The 20,243-nt window shown below is 53.5% G+C and overlaps 1 protein-coding gene across 1 annotated transcript in view; it reads right to left on the minus strand.

The window, feature by feature from the left end:
- ITGA11 (integrin subunit alpha 11) overlaps positions 1 to 20,243 on the minus strand; it is a 133,704-nt gene that overhangs the window by 12,711 nt on the left and 100,750 nt on the right. The window contains exons 13-23 of the mRNA XM_003267148.4: positions 19,339 to 19,479; positions 18,859 to 19,062; positions 17,990 to 18,120; positions 15,137 to 15,303; positions 13,684 to 13,826; positions 12,194 to 12,304; positions 8,486 to 8,571; positions 7,263 to 7,470; positions 4,349 to 4,447; positions 2,754 to 2,830; positions 883 to 972 (exon numbers count right to left, since the gene is read on the minus strand). Of these exons, the coding sequence (XP_003267196.3) occupies positions 883 to 972; positions 2,754 to 2,830; positions 4,349 to 4,447; positions 7,263 to 7,470; positions 8,486 to 8,571; positions 12,194 to 12,304; positions 13,684 to 13,826; positions 15,137 to 15,303; positions 17,990 to 18,120; positions 18,859 to 19,062; positions 19,339 to 19,479 (1,457 nt within the window). The remainder of the gene's footprint in view (positions 1 to 882; positions 973 to 2,753; positions 2,831 to 4,348; positions 4,448 to 7,262; positions 7,471 to 8,485; positions 8,572 to 12,193; positions 12,305 to 13,683; positions 13,827 to 15,136; positions 15,304 to 17,989; positions 18,121 to 18,858; positions 19,063 to 19,338; positions 19,480 to 20,243) is intronic.

Below are 20,243 nucleotides of genomic sequence, written 5' to 3' on the forward strand. Positions count from 1 at the left end.
CAGTCAGTGCTGGCTGGATGGACAGATGAATGAAAGAGGGAGAGGGCATGTGCCGGCCTCCCTGGGGCCACAAAAAACAGGTTCCCACTGGTGTCGGTTGGGAATGAGTGTCATGTTGGAAGGATTCTGAGCCTTCGCAGGAATCAACGCTGCCATGCGTGAGCAATGTCTGCCTCCTGAGTGGGTGGGCATGAGTCAGAAGAGCCAGGTATTTCATCCCTGCCCCAGCGTCTCTGCCTAGGGGTGTAGCTGCTTTTCGGAGTGACCATGCCACTGTGCTCCCTTCCACCCTCTAGGGATGGCTGGTGTGGGAGGGCCTGAGCTTCCTCTCCGTATCTGCTGTTCTGCCCTGACTTCTCCATCTGCCCGTGAGCTCTCAGAGGACAGGGGCTGTTTCCTCCGTCAGACTGGGGGCCAGTAGCATGCCAAGGGGGTGGGGGTGGGAGCAGTCTGTCCTTTGGGGAAGAGTCTTTTCCCACTGACATTGTTTAGATGTGCTGGCAAAAGATGATAATAAAAAGCAGATTGACTTATGATAGATATTATTACTGTTTTTAAATTCTCTACAGACCATGCATCCACTTGTTGCCTATGCCAGGGGTGGATGCCTCCCACTGCCCCCACCCTCCCTTCTTGCCCCTGCTGGGAGCTCCCCAGGGCCGGGCCTGTGTCTCCTCCTTCCTCTAATTTGATATCCCCTCCCCACATTGGATGGGGGTGATGCACTCTCTGACCCATCAGGGACACTCTTGGCTCCATCCATAGTCCCTTAGTGCTGGGGTCTGGCCCTATTAGGGCCCATCAGAGGGTACCCCCCATTAGGCCTCCCTCCTCCCACTCCCCATGCCTTCCCTCTCCTGGGGCCCCCGGAGCCCGGCCCACCTGGTGAAGAGGACGTCAGCCTCGTATTTGAGGTGGAAGCGTAGGGGGGCCACGTTGTCTTCCCTGGTGCTGTCCCGCTCGTTACTGTCACTGCAAGCAGAGCCAGGCGGCAAGGTCAGGAAGGGGCTCAGCCAGCACAGGCAGCGGGAAAGGTCTGAGGCAGACTGTGGAAGGAGCACTCTGGCTTATCTGGGGCTAATGGGCACCAGACAGGCCAGACAGGGAACCTGAGGCATCTCCTAGGAGAGGAAGGGCCAAAAGCGGGGATGGATGACACCAGCTCTACCTGCTGCCCCTTTAGATGGAGTCAGGGGAGGGCTCTGGGCTGGAGCTGGGAGGCCTGTGCCTGGCCTGGCACGGACTGGACCCCAGTCTGTTTGCCTCTCTCACCCGGCCACCCCTTCTGTCAGGCAGGCCAATCCTGCTGCCTGCTGGACTCTCAGGGGCTGTGGGAGATGACACCTGTGGCAAACACTCTGCCCACGGAGGAGGGATGGTGAGGAACTCACAGTAGAGTCATTCATTTATCCCTGGACTGACCGCGGGCAGCTCCTACAGGGCGGCCAGGGGCACTCTGCTGCCACAAGAAGGCTGGGAGTGAAATTCAGAGACATCTTCGGGGGGGTTCTGTCCAGTGTGCCTCCCTTTATATCTGAGCACCATGAACTACCAGGGCAAATCATTTTAGACATAAAAATGTACAGTTCTTTCTTGTTACATATACTGAGTTTGATTCCCTTTGGAAGTCTTACCCCAGGATAGGGGTTTGGTTAGAAAAGGGAGACCCAACACACACAGAGATGTGCCCCCAGATTCCCCTTCTACACACACCTAATTCTCAGACACCCCCCACAGCTGTGCCAGAGACACTGCTCTGCAAGTGCGCCCATTTCTCCTGTGAAGATGGGACTGGGCTTTCTAAGAGCAGGGCAGAGAGCAAGGGAGGCCTCGCCAAGTTTGCCACGTAGTGTGTGAGAATTCTACCAGAACGCACAATTCATTTAACTGTAGCTGGGACACGAGCACATGTCGAGTATGAGTCCCCAGTGCTTCTGTGACCTCTGACCTGCACGTATGTGTGCTGGAATGTTAGTGTTCGGTTTGCCTGGGGTATTTATTTCTTAGCTAAGGATTTTTGCCATTTATAAGGCTCCAGAGTGGACACAATCCCTCCGTCCTTCCCCGCACAGAGGTAATTCTGCAAAAAAGAGAAGTGTATTTACTACTGACACAAAGTGATTCATGGTGTCAACCTATAGCAAGCTACCTCCGAGAGGCCTGGGAGACAGACAGACAGACAGGAAGACCCACACAGAGTAAGAAAAGGGCTCTCAAAAATAGAAAAAGGGGAGAGAGGTGACTAGGACAGGAAGAGCCCTGGATGGGGAATAGAACGATTAGTGTTCAGCTTCCAGCTGCACAATTTACTGCTGTGTGTCCTTGGGAAATTCACTCGCCCTCTCTGAGCCTCTCTTTTCTTAACTTGGAAGATGGTGTGGGGAATAACCCCTGCTTTGATGATCTTAAGGGGTCTCTGTGAGGACTGAGCTTTTTGCCTGTACAGTGCTTTATAACCATAGGGTTTGTGAATTACTGCTGTATACAGGGCTGTCTAAAAGCAAAGGGCTGACATTATTATTTATCATCCAAAGAATGAAGAGTGGTGGCAACACAGGGGGCAGCAGGTTGGCCCACACCTGCAACGGACGCCGGCCCACCTCCCCACCCCGTTGCCTCCACTCAAGGTTGGGGCAGTGAGGGACAGGGCGTGGGGCGGCGGACTCAGTGTCGCGAGGAGCAGTTGCTAGCAGCCAGAGAGCCGGGCCCCGGAATAGCAAGCTTGGGGGAGAAGGAGCAGGCACGGCCCTGACCTGCCTGCAGCGAGCTCGATCTCCAGGTGGTGTAGGAAGATGGATTTGCTGAACTCAAAATCAAGACGGAAAGCCACCTGTAAGGAAGCGGTCGCATGTCTGGGCATTGCCGGGACCAGCCCCGCCCACTCCCCACAGCCCACTCCCCACAGCCCCCTGCCGGCTGGGGGTTGGGGAGCTGCTGGCTAGGAACAGGCTGGGAAAGGGAGGACCAGGTGCTACGGAATGTGAGCTGAGCTTCAGGGCTGCTGTGGGGACACAGCCAAAGACAACAGCCCCCACAATGGGGTTTCTCCGGGCTGAGCCAGCCCCCCTCCCTCTGCCTCTTCTTTTGTTTTTTAACAAAAGGCAACCAGAAAGCATCAAGTCCAGCTCCAGACTCTGCAGGAATTTTAGGGTAGGGGGCCTTGATGACAGGAAGGGCCGATGGCCATCGCCATGCACCACAGGATGTGGGGGCCAGAAACGTTTGGTAGGACCCCCTTGTCCACCTCTTCTTTGTGTGTGGCAGGGAGGAGATGGCCCGGAGAGGGATGAGGGCCAGTGGCCACCCAGCAGGCCAACAAGGCATCTGCCCCTTGTCTGGCAGCACTCCTGCCACACTGCTGACCTGGGCCCTGATGCTCCCCTTGCCCTTTGCCCCGCGGTGGGGAAACATGCGACCCTCCTCGCCTCCTCCCCTCCCCACCTGGGGGCATTACTGAGGCTTTGCACAGACCCTCGATGCTCTCCCTGGTCTCAACCTCACGAGGTTTCCCAGGAGACCTCAGCGGCCCCTTCTCTGCAGGAGTGGCTGGGCGTGGGCGGGGAAGCCTGGGCTGTGTCCTGCTCCATCCCCACTCCAGAGCTCCTGGGTTTGTCAGTACCTCAACCTAGAAACTACACCTTTGACTTATATCTCACCAGGGAGGTGCTTTGCTAAGGAGCCCTCATCCCCACTCCCATTTTTTTCTCTTTCCCCAGCCGTGCAGACCCTGCTCCTGGGAGCACTGCTGCTGCCTAGCTGGCTCCTGCCACAGCTCCTCTCTGATTCCCAAGTCCAAGCAGCTTGGCCTCAATTAGATCTTCTCCTGCTCCAGACCTTCTGTGGCTGCCCACTGCCCAGGGCTGATGTCCAAACACTCCCTGCAATCTGGCGTCTCCCTCCCTTTCCCAGCTACTTTGCTTCTCCCTTCACATACCCACCCTCTATTCACATGAGCTTTTAAGCACAGTTGGGTGGTAGGTGCTCATGAAATGGTAGTTTCTCTCCCCATCCCTCCTCATACACAGCACAGTGGCAGAGGCCAGAAATTTGAAAAACTTCTGAGGGTGCAGAACAGTGGGACTGGCTAAGGGCAGGTGGCAGACTAATGGCTGGGAGTGGTAGGAATTCTCTCTGAGTTAAAGGATGGGCTGCTAGCCTGGGGATGGCTGGCTAATTTGGTCACTTGAATGTCATTTCAAGGGGTAAAAGACAAATAAAAGCCACCTCAGGCCTCCCATCCCTCCCTGGTCTTCTGTGTTCACTCTTGTTGCTCTTACCGCCCTCCCCAAACTCCCTGTGCCTCCCAGTGCCCACCCTGGCCCTCCCCAACACTATCCCCAGCCTCAACCTTGGCCTTGGCCCGGAAGAAGGGGTAGCTGACATTGCAGACTTTCTTCTGGAGCCTCCTTTCCTCGTTCACGCACTCGATGCTACCGTCTGAGTCCTCCTGGAGGTGGGTGGCAGACATTATGGCAGCAGTTAGGTGGCGCATGGGACCAGGTCTGCAGGCTCCCTCACCCCCAGCCTGCACCGCACTCTGCAGGGGCCGCTTCAGCCCCTGATACCCAGGGAAGTCTGGACCACAGCCCTTCTAATGTCTGAGACCCCAGAGGCCCCAGAGGCCGGGGTGTGGCTTGGTTCCTGGTACTTGGCATGACACGGGGCGGGACACACTCAGAGGCTGTTGGGCAGTGGGTGGGGAGAATGGCAGGGGCTCATGTATGCGTCTCATTTTGCTCACCTGTTAAATGGGGATGACAGTAACTATCTCATCTAGTTGTTATGAGGATTACATGACGTGATGCACATAAATGCAGTGCCTATCCCATGCCCTGCCTATTGTCATCACTCGTATGTGGCAGCTACTGTTATGATGATTATTTGTCCCTGCTGTGTTCTCTGCACTGCTGGGCATTACCTGGGTACATGGCTGTGCATGTCTCTGGGCATGCATGCACCCGTGTGGATGTGAGCATGTGTCTGTGGAGACTGTGTGTGTCTGCATGTCAGTGCATGTGTGTGCATGTACCTGCTGCATGCACACAGAGCATGTGTGTTTCCCAGGATGAATATGTAGGCTGCTGTGTTTTTGCACGTGTGTGCACAAAGTGTGTGATCAGACTAACACATCTGCATTTGGCTGAGAGGGGTGCTTTCTCTACTAGAGTTCCCCTTGGCTGGATGTTGGGGAGAGAGAGGAGAGGAATGCTGACCTCGCAGCCATGAGCGTTACCTGGGTTGGGGATGGGTGGTGGCACCTGTGAAGGAGGCAGGCTCCAGGCTAGCCCTGCACCCCACCTGCCGTGTGTGGGGACACAGCACTTCACAGAACGTGTCTCCGACTTCTCTTTACCTCCACTCATTTCCAAAAGCTCTTCTGAGCCACAGAAACTATCTCCATGATTCCCTCCCCAGGATTAGGAGCAGGCATGAGACTGGCTTGTGAGCCTAGGCCAGGGAAGCAGGGGAAGGTGGATGCTGGTGTGGGGCTTGATTCCTTCTGTATACCTGAAATCCAGACAGACACAAGTCCCTGGACAGGAGGGGACTTCGAGAGACCATCAGGTGGGCTCTTCATCATCAGCCTGGGCTGTCACTCTGGGCAGTGGAGAGGGAGTGGGGTTGGGGCCCAGGCCTGGGCCTGACAGAAGGGACTGTGGCTGCAGATAGGCCTTGAGGTCTGTTTGAGGATGGGGGAGCCCACTGAGGAGGAAGGGGGGACCCGAGCAGGCAGCTCCTCGCTTTCCTGGGGTGGCCTCCCTCCGCTCAGCTTCCCCTCCTGGCTAGAGGAACTGCTCCTGCGTGTGTGGCAAGCAAGGGGGGCACTCGGGGAGGGCTGCTGGGCAGCGCTTCTGGGGTGGAGAGGATAGACTGGCCCAGCACCTGTCTTGCCCTGCATACTGGGTTCCACATCGACACTGAGATCCTCGAGGACAGAGGCTGTGTCTGAGGGCCCTAGGACCCCCCAACACCCACACATGACATTGATGTCTGAGTTTACTCAACAAACTTGTCTTGAGGGCCTTCTGTGTGCCCAGCTCTGGACACAGACATGGCTAAGACAGGGCTCTTGCCACCTGGGAGTCGAGGGTTTCAAGAGGCCAGCACTTGGAGACTGATGTTTCTTCAGAGCACATGAAGGGCTGTGCCAGATGCTGTGAGGGCTGGAGGGCCGCCTGTGGCCTTGGAGAGCTTCGGGAAAGATACCCCAGAGAGCAGGGCTGAGGACTATGCTTTGTCACAAACCGCAGGCTCAAGCGCCAGCTGTGGGGTGGGAATTCCGCTCTGCTGCTCACCAGCTGTGTGGTCCTGGGCAGGCCTTAACCCCTCCCTATGCCTCAGTTTCCTCCTCTGTAAAATGGGGATGCCACCACCACTACCACCACCACTACTGCTATGCCTGAGGTTGCTGCAAGGGTTAAATGCATGCCAAGTGCTAGCACAGTGCTGGACGCCGTGAGTGGGCAATATGTGGATGCTCACCAAGTGGGAGCAGGAGCCTGTTGGGCAGAGGAGAGAGGAGTCCCAGGTGGGGGCCATGGTGGGAACTAGCAGGGCATGCTGGGAACAAGGTGGCCCATGGCACGGTTAGGGGAGAAGTGGCAGCAGGTGGGTGGGATGGGCCTTGAATGCCACAATGAGGAGCCTGGAGTTTGTTCTGACAGCAGCTGGGAGTGATCAGAAGTTTTAATGTGGGGAAGAACCAGTTCTGATTCTTGTCAGAAGGACCTTCCGAGCAAGCCCGCAGGGTGCACTGTTGGTAGAAGGTGTGTATGGCTGGTGGAACCTGCGTGGTGTGTGTGCCCCTAACCAGGGCCCAGGAGTTGGGCTGAAGGGTATTCCTCCCCATGTTCCCAAAGGGCTCAGACTCCCCTAGTGCCGGCGGTTCTCAGCCCTGGCTGCACACCAAAGTCACCGAGGGAGCTTTAAAAGCCTCCAGATGCCAGGCCCAACCCCAGAGCAAATCAATTAGGATCTCCAGAGGAGGAGTCTGGGGGCAGGCTTTTTAAAGCTCTCCTGTGATTTTTTTTATGTAATTACTTTATATATTTTTGTAGAAATGGGGTCTCACTATGTTGCCCAGGCTGGTCTCAAACTCCTGGGCTCAAGTGATCCTCCCACCTCAGCCTCCCAAAGTGCTAGGATTACAGGCATGAGCCACTGCACCCAGCTTTCTTGTGATTCTAACAGGTAGCCAGGACCCCACCTGGCCTTCCTTTTCCTCTGTGCCAAGCAGTCTGGGCAGGTCGCTGAGGTCTTACCTTCTGGATCAAGCTGGCAAACTGCAGGTTTGCTGACTGCGAGATATTTAGGACTGTGCTGTAGGCATTCTCGCCCCTGTTCTCCAGTGTGGCCTCCACCGCCACACGCCGGCGTGTGCTCTCTATGATGAAAACTGTGGTGTCGAAGGACAGCGTGTATGCAGAGCAGTCCTGTGCAGGCTTCCTCAGCACCCTCTGGCAGTACTCCCTGAGAACAAGAGACCACCAGAGATTGGGCAGATGGAATGAGGAAAGCAGGGGTAGAGAGGAGCCCCAGGGTTGGGGCAAAAAGGTGGGTGTGGGCACTTGACTGGCCTCTGCTCATGGGAATAGCCACTGGGAGAAGAGGGGAAATGGATGGCAGGGCTGGAAAGAGCTCACCCTTCAAGACCACTTCCTATTTCAAAGGCCCTTGGTGTCCCCACCATAGAGATCATACCCTCTGCTGAACCCAGAGCTCTTATTTGACCTCACCACTCACGCATCACCTCTCCACGCATCGTGTTTCCCTTTTGGCCTTGGCTGCCAGGAAGCTCAGCACTAATGTAGAGATAATCCTTATTTTAGCCTAGCTGGTTAGAATATATGCTCCATTATCCTTCTACAAGTTTTGAATGTGCTATTTCTCTTTATTATCTATGTCATGGTATATATGTTTTCTATCTAAATCATCTCATATTTGGATCAAAGTTGAGCATAAATTATTGGAAAATATGTTACGTAAATTAAGAATACGATATTGTTCATTATCTTCCCTTGCATGTTCACTTGTCTCTTCCAGGGGATTGTAGGTCCCCTGCTCACCCTCTGCTGGTGTCCCTGGCATCTTTCCATCAGAAGGATTGGAAAGCCCTAGGTGTTCAGCCAGCGGGCCTAGAGGTCACCTCATCTGGGGGCTGAATGACAAGCACCCAGAACCCCAAGTCCCCTGTCTCTACCTTTCATCTGTTTTGTAATGTGGGCTCCGAAGAAAGGGTTTCTTTTTTTTAACAAAATTTGAAATTAGATTAGACTAGTAGTTTCATGTCACAGAGGAGACTTTCCTGAGGTTATGCAGGAGTTGGCGGCAGGGCCTGGGCTAGAACGCAGGCTCCAAGTCCAATGTTTGATCCACGGTGCCTGTGAGGAGGATGTCCAGGAAACAATCCAGGGCTCCAGGAGCCCCAGAGCCTCTGGCAGTGAAGGGGAAGGGGCAAGGGTGGCGATGGAAGGAGCCAACTCACATGGCCGTGGGCAGGTCACTCCGGGCATCCAGCACAAGGTCAGGGACACAGTGCTCATCCTCATTGCAGCCGTTCCAGAAGGGCACCTGGGCCAGGGAGAGCCAGGTGTGGGCAGCTGGGTAGGGACCCGCAGCCCCTCGCCCTCAATGTACACCAGCATCTGTCTCCACCACACTAGACATGGGCTGGCTTTCCCGCACTGTCCCCAGACACCACACCGCTCTGTCTTGTGCTTTTCCATAGATGCTTCCCTCTTTAAAACGAGGCTCAAAACTCAGCTCCTCCTGGTTCCCCTCCAGTTCATAACTGAGCTGATAGCACAGAACCCCCACCCCCACTCACCCAGCAGAGCAGTTCTGGTCAACATTTATTGGCCATCTACTGTGTGTGGGCAAGGGCTTTGGTACTGGGGATACAAAACAAGAAAGATGCAGCTTCTGCCCTCACCTCATGGGGAAGACTGGTGTACGAACAAGTCACTAGTGTAAAATGTGCAAAAAAACCAAAAGGAAGTGTGCATGAGGAATAGAAGAGGCAGGGAGGAGAAACAGCTGTTTTGGCCTGTAGGAAGTCAGGGAAGGCTTCAAGGAAGTGACAGGGGGTTAGAGTTCTGAAGGATGGTCAAGGTAGCTGGGTGGACCAAGGTGGAGGTTGCGAAGTCCAGGAGGAAGGACAGCCTGCTGCAGAGGCCCTGGGGCAGGAGCGGGACGGTGAGTCTGGGAAATGATGGGTGGGTCAGTGTTGCTGTGGTAAGAGACGCAGGGGTGGGAGAGAGGAAGAGATGGTCAGGGGCCTGTGTTTACAGGGCCTTGGGGTCATGCCTTGCAACTGGAAGGAACTGCCGAATGCCTCAGCCAGGGAGTGTCCTGACAGACCTGCATGCTGAAGGCTGCCCTGGCCGCTGTGGGAGAATGGAGTGAGAAGCGGCGGCTTGAGGCAGGGAGACCATTGAGGAGGCTGCCGCAACATTCGGGCAAGAGATGACGCTGGTGTCGGTGTGGTAGTGGGCATGAGAGGAGGAAATAGGTTCGTGACCCCAGAGGCGGGATCAATAGGAACCTGGAGGTTGTCGGGGCTGAGGGAGAAAGGGGTCCAGGGTGTTGGCTGAGTTTCTTTTTTAGGTGTCTGGAAGGATGATCATGGCATTCGGTAATAAAAGCAGGGGTTGGCCGGGTGTGGTGGCCCACACCTGTAGTCCTAGCACTCTGGGAGGCTGAGACAGGTGGATCACCTGAGGTCAGGAGTTCGAGACCAACCTGGCCAACATGGTGAAACTTTGTCTCTGCTAAAAAATACAAAAATTAGCTGGGCGCAGTGGCTACAGTCCCAGCTACTCGGGAGGCTGAGGCAGGAGAATTGCTTGAACTCGGGCAGAGGCTGCAGTGAGCCAAGATCACGCCACTACACTCCAGCCTGGGCGACAGAGGGAGACACCATTAAAAAAAAAAAAAGTAGGGGTTAAGTGAGAAGTTCAGTGTGGGGCATGTTGAGTTTGAAATGCCTGTGGCTACCCAGGGCAAGGACCTCAGCAGGCAGCTGGATATTCAAGCCTGGAGCTGAATATCTCCTGGTAACTGTCACTACCAACAACACAGCCCAAATCAGGGGCGAGGAAATAGGTGTCACAAAGTCATGTGTATCTTAAATTCATTAACTTTTCTTGAAGGAGAACTCTCTGGCCCTCAGTCAGATCCACACACTCTTGCTTTAGGCACGGATCTACCCATCTCGCCCCCTCAGCTCCCCACCGCTAGGTGGATCTGCAGCTAGAAGTAGGCCGACTGCAATGGCAGCCAGCGAAGCCATATCCAGGGCTCTCCGCGGAGCCATCTGGGAAAGAGACTTAGCTCAGGATGGGGGCGTTATGGCATTCTAGCACCAAAGTTCATCCTGATGAGTTCAAGTCTCGAATCAAAAATGGCTGGCTCCACTCAGCATACTGTTTAAGAAGTTTGAGAACTATATAATGACCTTCAGAAGAATTTCTAAGTGGCTGATTAAAATAAATAATTTAATGTAATAAGCAACTGTTACCCTCAATAATATGGAATGGCTCACTTCCCCGAGAGGCCAGATATTATGGTATTAGAACAGTGCTGGGCATTTAGTAGAAGCAAAGTAAGACTTTGTAGAATGATGGGAAGAATGTGTCTCACTTGCTGGGGGCTAGAAATCCAGATAAACCAGAGTTTTAGAAACTTAGCTGCTCTTCAAAGTTTTCAGCTCTGTTTCTCACCTTTTCTTTATAAGGTGAGAAAGGGATTTACCTGAAGCTGCATCCTGCCTTTCCTATTTCCCTGCCTTGGTGATGCTCTCAGCTCTCCCGGAATAAAAGCCCATCCTCCCTGTCTCCGCATGTCTGAATCCTGCCTAGCCTTTAAAGTCCAGCCAAAGGCCGCCTCCTCCAGGAAGGCCCCCTGGCCTATCATCTGATTGCTTGATTGTATGTCCTCTGAGTGCATACTGCCCCCACCTGGCCTGTGCTGCTCATTACCACCTTGCACGGAGATCGTCGGTGTCAGAGCAGGGATTACCCTGTGTGTTAATCTGCACTGTGGGCTTCAGCATGCCTGTGGGGTGAGTGCCACGTACTCATTCATTTGCCATAGTGACTTTGTAATTACTGTGAGAGGACAAAAATGACTTAGTGAGCCCAGCTTTCCCCTTCTCCCGGCTCACTAACGAGGAATCCAGCTTTGCCAGCCCAGGGGCTCAGACTTAGGAGAAAGGGGGGAGGTGTGAGGATGGGGGTTTGGCAGGGGACTGTGGGAGGCCTGGGGAGAGGGGTGTGGAGGGGCTGTGGGGGATGATGGGTGTGAAGGAGAGAAGGGGAGGTTTTCAGGGGCATTGCTGTGGACTGTACCGTCCTTTCCTGGTATTGAAGAAACGCAAGCAAGAACTTGAATAATTCTGAAACTGCCTCCTGGCCGGACTCTGTCACTCACACAGATGTTGCTCAGTGACTGGACCTCACAGAATGGCTTAAGAGCACCGTGGTGTGCTTAAAAGTTGTTTCCCAAATCCTCAAGGTTCAGGCATTAGCTACTCCATTTTACAACTTTTGCCTGCTCTTGCAGCACAGCAGCAGAACTGATCACTCCCTGACATTTTCCTTGAGTGGGATTTACATGGAGTTGCAGCTGCAGGGAGCATTTGAATGTTAGATGTCAAACATTTTGGATGCCCTAGAGCCAGGGATTAGAAAATGTGGTTGAGGGATGGGGCCGCTTCTTTTTGGAATGCTTAGGAGCTCTGTCAGTCAGTGAAAACACTTCTTCTTGCAATACTTAGGAGCTCTGTGAATCACTTAGTCATCTAACAAGCAGAACCCCAGGCTCTAAGAGTCACTCTCTGGTCTCCAGTGTCCTCATCTGTAAAGGAGGGAGGTGGGTGATTAAGATCTCAGGTCCCTTCTCATCCAGTGGTTCTTTGTATTTCTCTGGTGCTCACCCGGTGCTCTCCTGTGCTGGGGATGTGGGGAGAAGGCCTGGGCCTTGCCCTTAAGGAATTGATCTGCTAATACTCAGCACAGGCCCCAAGGGAGGCAGGAAGGAGCCACACTGTGGGTTTGCTGGGACAGGAGGTGGGAAGACGAGGTGAGGGATGGTGTCCTCTGTACCCGGCACACTCAGGCTCTGGGTTTTGGGGATGAGGTGGAGGTGGGGGTGGGGTTCATGCCCGAGGCGCGTGCCCTGTACCGAGATGTACCGAGACTCTGAGGGTGGTGGGCCAGCCGTCCTCCAGCATGGGGCCATGGTCAGGGTCCTCCAGGGAATACTCGACTGAGAAGGTCACTGGCTTCACGTAGTCAGCAGTGTCCTGGTGGGTGGAGATGAGGGCAGGGGTGAGGGAGAAGAGAACGTAATTTTATGAGCCAGGACCATGGATGCTGAGATAGAACTTCCACCTTCCTTAGGTGGCAGGGCAGCTGCCCTGTCCCCTCAGGATGAGTCCGAGGGTGGATGGAGGTTTCTAGCGGGTCTGTTGGTGGGAAGAGTGTACCTCTGCGAAAGGAGCTCCAAGCTCAGCTCATGCCAAGCTAGCTGCCTGGCTGTTTCACCAAGCTCCCATGCATCCTTCAGGGCCAGACTCCCATTGCCCAGGCACCTCGGCCTCCAGGAAGCCTGGCAGTGCCTGCCCACATCCCACCCCACCCACCACTCTCTTTAGACCAGTTACGCCCGCTGCTCATGTAGCATTTGAACCATTTGACTGTGTGTCACTCTTCCTTCCCAAGCAAGGAATAGGCCTGGAGCCTCCCAGCACGGCCCTAGCACTGTGATAAGGGCTTTAGCATGTGGAATTGGTGAATGAAAAAACTCGTGAGCAAGACAGGGGCACTCAGGTTGGTTCTGAGCATAGATGGTAAGTAAAGGGGTTGTTTGGAGCTGCCGAAAAATTTCCCCTTGGAACCTGCAATCCCTGATTATACAAAGGCAGTGGCTCTAGTCCCCTGGGAGCCTGTTAAAACACGGGGTGCTGGCCCCACCCCCAGAGTTTCTGAGTCAGAACAAGTGAATTTCCAAGTTTGTGGGGAGGATGAGGATGCTGCTGGTGTGGATGCATCTCAGGGGGCCCCTTAACAGGGATGCACCTTCTCACACCTGCTCACGTCTCTCAACTCTGGCCATTGAACTACTGGGGCCAGTAGGGCTCTGAGTGACCCTGCTTGCATCTCTGAGGCTGGAGCTGTGAGCTGGGTATTTGGTATCTCTGGATGGAAGTAAACCTCTCATCCTCTTCCTTAGCTATAAAATGGGGCACCAGGCCACTACCCTGCTTGTGACATCACTGGCGCCCCTCTCTGTCTCTCCTCCCATTTTGTGCATGCCACTGCCTCTGGGACCTGGCCTTCAATTGTTAGCTGCTGCCTGCTTATCCCTCCCTTTGGGGCCGTGCCCCCACCAGCTGCTCCTAGTTCTTTCTGCGGGACCCACTGAGCCCACCTTCCTCCCTTTGGCATCTGTGAGCGGCAGGCGAAGAGGTTTTGGAAGGAGGTCCAGTGAGGTGTTATGTAGCATGTCTCTGGTGCCTGAGGTGGGAATGTGGAGTGGCCAAGGTCTGGGGACAGTGTCCCTGGCTGGCTTCCTGAGGTCTGCTGGGGGCTTAGAACCAGCCAGGTGGACTCTCTGCCTCTCCCACAGCAGGTGCTCTTTCCTGTAGGAGCTTGGGCTCTGCTGGTGGGGCTGCCAGCTCACCAGGACATGGAAGTTGATCCGCTCACAGAGCTCCTGGCCGGAGGAGAGCAGGACAGCTCGGTTGGTGAATCGGTCCCCGCCCTCATCCAGGTGGGCCCTCGGTGTATACCGTCTCTCGTCCATGGTGGCGTTGTATCTGATGCCTGCAGGAGGGGAGAGGGCAAGACCACAAAGGTGGAGCCACATGCCCATCCAAGACTGTCTGCCTCCTCCAGGAAGCCCCCCAGGCTGTCCAGGGGAGAGCTGTTCCTTTCCTCTCATGAGCCCCAGTGTAGGTGAGAAACTCCCACATGGAGAGCAAGTGATTGCATGAGGAAGGTAAAGGAAGGAAACAAAGAAAAGGGAGAGGAAGAGGGTGGAGAAAGAGCAGAAGGAAGAAGTGGAGGGAAAGTGAACACCGCAGACGAGGAAGGGAGACAGGATGTGGGGCCAGGGCGGTGCCATGTTGAGCCCTTGCTGCAGTCAACAACCCTCTCCGCCTCTCCCTCCACCTTCCCTGTCTCTCCCTGGCCTCTGGGATCCCCCTCAGGGCTGGTCAGAGCCTTTGCTGGGTACTTCCTCTCACACCAAGGAGGGCTGGCCAGCCCCTTCCTGCTGGATCCTCAAATCTCTGACTCCATTCTGGGGCATAAAGCCTGCAGCCTCTTCCCCTTCAGTTAGGTTTTGCCAATTCCCGGGGAGGCTCAGTCCCTTCTCCTGCTCTCCAGCCTCCCCGCAGTTTGCTGCTGGCTCTCATATCTGTCTCCTCTCAGGGACAGAAGTTGAAAGAGAGGGGCACAGCCCCCAGGCCCGCCTTTGTTCTCATCTTCCCTTTGGTCTCTTCTTTGTCTGGTCCTGCTCCTTGGCTGAGACACTCCCTGAGTCCCCGTTTCCTGTGCCAGCACAGACAGTCCTGGAACCCGCAGCTCCCTTCCTGAGACCACCTGGGGCCGGGGCTGTCACGAGTAGGTGTCTGACTCCAGACTTAGCTGGAAGTGATGGACCCTCAGAAGGAAACTGCCCTGCTGTGGACTCACCCCCACTTCTGAGCGGGCTCCCTGCTGCTGGGGTCTCATTGACCTGGCCTCCTGGTTTCCAGCGCCCCCGCTGTAGGACTCCTGGGTCTGCCTCTTCCTCTGCATCCAGGCAGACTTCTGGGCTTCCGTACCCCACTTTGCTCCACTGGCATCAGTCCTGTGTTCTGATCCAAACCCTGCGCCCAGACTGTTTCCTTTTTCTCCTGTCCTCCCTGTCATGATCACCCCTGCTCACTGCCACTCTCACCCTGGCATGACATCCCCTCTTTGCCCTTTGGAATGAGAGCATCAAATGGGATCCAGTAGTCATCCAAGGTGGCTCTAGGGCGACCTGGCACTTAGCACCGATTTCGGGAAAAGCCCAGGCTTTGAAATAGAGCAAGGTGCAGGGGGAGACTGGAGCCGGGGGGTGGGGAGAAAGGAGGGGCCTGCTTTACCAACAGTTGTTGTTTGGAAATGGGGTGCCAGGAAGATGGGCGTGAAGCAGAGGAAGGCGGCCAGGCAGGTGGCATCCCTGCCACTGCGCTTGCAGTCTCTGTGGAAGATGTTGATCTTGGTTGGCTCAAAGTGGAGGCTGGCCTTGATCTGAACCACAGGACGGGACCTGGAGGAGAAGGGCCAGTGAGCTGGGGTGGGGCAGGGGCTCAGGCTTCCCTGCTGTGACCATGGGGAAAGACAAGAACCAGATGTGAGTGGGATCTGCAAAGCCACTGGAGGGGGTAAGGTGGAGCATGGAGGGGGCTTCAGATGTCAAAGGATTGGCAAGAGTGAGCCCGGGGGAAAGAGGGGCTCAGCCACCTCACAGCCCCTCTATGCAGCCCCTCAGCACTTTCCCCGAGGGGCTGTGCTCGCTGTGGATCATGCTGACTTCCCTCTGCTCCATTATCACCTTGGATGCACATGTGAGTCATCTGAAGAGCTTAAAAAAATCCTGGTGCCTCAGCTACACCCTAGGCAAAACCACATCGGAATCAGACCTTAGCAGGTTTTAAAGCAGTGCCTCTGAAATTTTCATATGTGTGCACGCCCCCTGGGGATCGTGTTAAAATGCAGATTTTGATCCAATAGCTTGGCACCAATTTTGCATTTCTAACAAGATCCCAGGTGATGTGAACCTTCCATGGACCACACTTTGAAGAGCGAGGCGTTAAAGCACCCTAGGTGATTCCAACATGCAGCCAGTGTCCATCCACCCCCCACACTACCCCATCCAGGTAACCAAGGAAATACAAATTTACCCTTATACCAGCCTAAGTCAAATGTAATTAGGAACGGAAACCTATTGCCTCTCCCAACCATGAATGTATATAAAAAGAAATAGGAGTAGAGTGGCCTAGAGGTTTCATAGCTTCAACGTGATGATCTGTGCCAATACTCTGTTCTTCTTAGCATAAAGGTGAACAGCATGCCTGCGCTGTAGCGTGAAAGGGTGGATTTGAGTCTTGGCTCCACGGGTTCCTCACTGGACCTTGGCAGGTCACATGATCTTTGTGATGGGGGGTTGTGAGGATCAGAGGAGGTGAGAATGTCCTTTGACCGTGTAGAGTGCTGTGTCAACACAGTGGGTTATATCTGAAGCTCTCAAACTTGACTGCCCATCGGAATCACTTGGGGAGTTTAAAAAAAATTACCGCTGCCCAGGTCCCTCCACAGAATTCTGCTTTAATTGGTGTGGGTAAAGCCTGGGCAATGCCATTTTAAAAGCTCCCCTGGTGATCCTAATGGGCAGTCATGTTTGAGAACTATGGGGCTTGACCCCAGAGGTCTCTGGCCCACAATTTCATCAGTATTTAGGTAGCATATAGGTGTAGACTTCAAAAGCTACAGCTTGATCCAATCATTTCTGTGAGACCGATTCTCTTCAGGGGTGTGTGTGCACATGTGTATCTTGCTTCCTGTAGAGAAGCTTATGTGTGACTTTAAAGACCTGCTAGGTTCTGTGTACCTCCTCCCCGGGCCTTGGTCATCTGCCTTGTCTTTTTGGCTGGAACCAACACAGTGGACACCTTTACCACACCTTGCAAGCCCAGGCTGCTGTTGCTGCCACCACCACCACCGCCACCACCACTGCCGCCACCACCACCAAGGACCTAAGAGCCCCCACATGCAGCACAGACTTTTGAAGAGACAGACCCTGCTCCTGTACACTAGCTGGGCTGCACCCGCACAGGCCCTGGCTTCCCGGTGCTGCCTAGAGGGCTGGGGACACCACCGGGACTGTTGGGCAGCAGATGCTCTGGCCATGACAAATGAGGCATCTGAAGGAGCCACAAATCTGCTGCTCCCCCTTCTTCCCCTGCAATGGGCTGTTTTATGCCACACTGGAAATGCTGAGACACTGAGCAAAGAGCAGCAAGCGTGGTGAGGACAGGCTGGCTCACTCAGCATCTGCGCTCCCTTGCGACTTCACTTCTGCTTCTAGGATTGCTCCCACTCCCAGAGCATTCACAGAGGCTTTTGCTTCAGGCTGTTTTCTAGGGAACCTGGAGGAAGACATTTCCCCCTTGGGTTGTAGTATTCTTGTGAACAGGAACCTGTCCTTTCCTTTATTCTCCCTGTGAAGTTTTATATTTCTGTTCAATGCCTTTTAAAAGTTGTAGGGCAAATATGATTGCATTTATATAAAATTATAAGCAGGGGAAAAAGGACTGGGAGGAGATATACCACAGCATTAATAGTGGCATTGTTAAGGTGACGGCAGGCTGAGTGATTTTTTTTCCTTGTTTTATAAATGTTCTTTATGTTATTATATTTATGATGAAAAATATCTCATCAACATATATGAAAAAATACTCAAGGTCTTTTTTTTTGGCTCAAAAAGTAGCCAACATATGGTAAAATAAGTGGGTGTTTAGGAAGCATGAAAATGAGGCCCTGAAGAAAGGAAGCAAGAAGTCAGCGCTTTGGAGGAAAGAAATCTCTGTACTAGATAAACATTCTTCCATGCCAGGGGAGAAGGAAAGGTCCTCCCAGAAGGTAAAAATACACTCAACTTGCCCCTTGCTAGTGTTATAGCTTGAAAAGCTGAAGTGGAAGACATGCTTGAGCAGCCATAACTTTTAGGACAAATTCTAAGAGCGGGGGCTTTTGGACAGGACTTCAATTTATATTGAATTTACGCTGATTCCACCAAAAGGAAATGTATAAGCAAGATGGGATAAGAACAGGGTGAGTCTAGCTGAGGGCAGTTAAAGACAAGAGACAAAGATCCTGAAGCCTATCTTTAAAACCCCTGCATTCATCGTGACCTTCAGGAGAGCCCAGGAGGTGGGAACAGTGGGGGAACCAACCACAGAATCACAGCGTTGCCAAGGGCTCCCACTGCCAGGTCGATGAGCCCATCCTCATTGAGGTCCAATTGCCCGTGGATGCTGCAGCCAAAATACTGGAGGCCGGTAGCCAGCTCTGAGGCTGTGATTCTCTGCAGGGAGCGGGAAGAGAGGGGGAGGGCATGCACACTGTGAGTGTGGGGGCGGGCGGCCCCGAGCAGCAGGAACAATCAGGAACAATCGGGAGCCTGTTTGAAACCACCGAGAAGCTTCCCCAACACAAAGCAATCTCCTCTCATGGCCTGTCATGGCACCTGAAATTCCTACCATTCAAGTCATTCTTTTGGATTAAAATATCATGTCTTAAAAGAGTTCTCCATTAAGTGTAAATACATGCTACTTGGCAGGCGACCCATCCCCATCTCTCACGCTGGTCTATTTTTTAGGCTATTTTACTGATAAACCATGCGGGCAAAAGGATGATCCTCAGGGGATGGGACCTGAGACGGGTCAGTTTTGAGGTGGGCACGGTTTCTAGCATGAAGCCTTTCCAGAGAAGAGTGAGCCCAGAAGGGATGCTCCACTGGTAGGCAATTGCATGTCTGTGTGTCTCAGGGGGAGTGAGGGTCAGGTGCCAGGGATTTGTTGTTGTTTGTTGTTGGGGGAGCATAAAGGTAAGCAGGGAGAGGGTGCCAAAGTGGGTGATGGGAGGGTCCTGAAGGTAAAATATGCCTTTTTCAAAATTCCACTTGGGGAAGCATGGCCAGGACAGATCGGCATCCGTTCCTGTGAGAGGGCACGGAAGAAAATCCTGAACCAGATGAGGCATAGAAGCTCCTGGGACTCCTGCAGCCCCATTTGCTCCATCCACTTCCCCGGGGAAGCCTGACCTGCTTAGGTGTCTTCAGGATGCTGCCTCGGAAACCGTGGAAGATGTAGATGGCTCCTGCGTGGTTGTCCTCCAGGGGGGCTCCCACCACCACGTCATCGTAGGAATCCTGGTTGAGGTCTCGAACTGAGGCAATGGAGGACCCAAATCGAGCATTCTGATAACTGTGTGAATCCTTTAGTGTTCCGTTATAAACAAACCGGTTCTGCAAAACCAGGGGCACAAAAAGGCTGGGGAGGGCTTGGCAAAAGTCCTCAGGCTCCTAATTCCCTCTGCAGGCTGCTCCGGCATCCTCTCACCACTCCGTTGCCCCAGAACCCCGTCTCTGGCTATATGAGCCCAGCCACAGAGGAGGCTCTGATTCTCCCCAGGCCTGGCTCCAGCACTGGCCTCGCTAGTAACCCATTGCCCTCGTGGCTACCCAAGTCAAAGCAGAGGCTGGGGGTCCCTGAGAAGCTGCCCAGCCCCTGCCCAGCTGTACCTGTCTCAGCTCATAGACGTACACCTTGCCTCGCTCGCGGCCCTCGTTGAAGTACATGGGTGCGCCCACCAGCAGGACATCAGTCACGCCGTCGCTGTCGATGTCCACCGAGGTGATCTCACTCCCAAAGTAAGAGCCTATCTGCGGCACGTGATGGGAGAGAGGAGTGGGCTGGCTGCCCAGCTCGCACAGCCCAGAGCCCTCGCCTTGCCGGCAGAGGGAAGCCAAGGGCATCCTTTGACTCAGAATTTTTGGTGAACAGATGGATCCTCCCTTCTCACACGCTCCCTCTCTCTCCTGTCCCTCAGAGTGGACTTGACTGTTTTCAGTTTGCCCTTCTCCCCTTCCCTCTTTTCCTTCTGTCATTATCCCCTCCCCACTCTTCTTTCTGTTAATTTTATTGGTGGCCATTTATCTTGTGGGTAAAGTGATATAATGGCAAAAAATCAGGAGACTATTTAAAAGTATGAAGAAGAAAACAAAAGTTACTCACAGTCCCAACATCCAAACATAACTACCATGAATGTTTTAGTGGATTTTCTTCTAGTTTTTTTTCCCCTGAGGCATGTTGCCTATTTGTACATGTGTGTATATATGCTTTTATTTTTACAAATTGGGGTAATAATGCAAATATAGTTTATATACTGATTTTTAAATAAAACAATACATCACAAACATTTTTCTATGATGCATTATATTTTCATCTACAACATAATCATTGGTGATTCCACAGTGCTCCAAATTATGCACGTATCATAACGTATTTAATCAATTATTGCTAGACAGTTAGTTTTTGTTTGTTTGTTTGTTTGTTTTTTTGAGACAAGGTTTTGCTCCATCACCCAGACTGGAGTGCAATGGTACAATCTTGGCTCACTGTAGCCTTGAACTCCTGGGTTCAAGCG

This window comes from Nomascus leucogenys, chromosome 6 (assembly GCF_006542625.1).
Source record: "Nomascus leucogenys isolate Asia chromosome 6, Asia_NLE_v1, whole genome shotgun sequence".
Lineage (NCBI taxonomy): Eukaryota > Metazoa > Chordata > Mammalia > Primates > Hylobatidae > Nomascus > Nomascus leucogenys.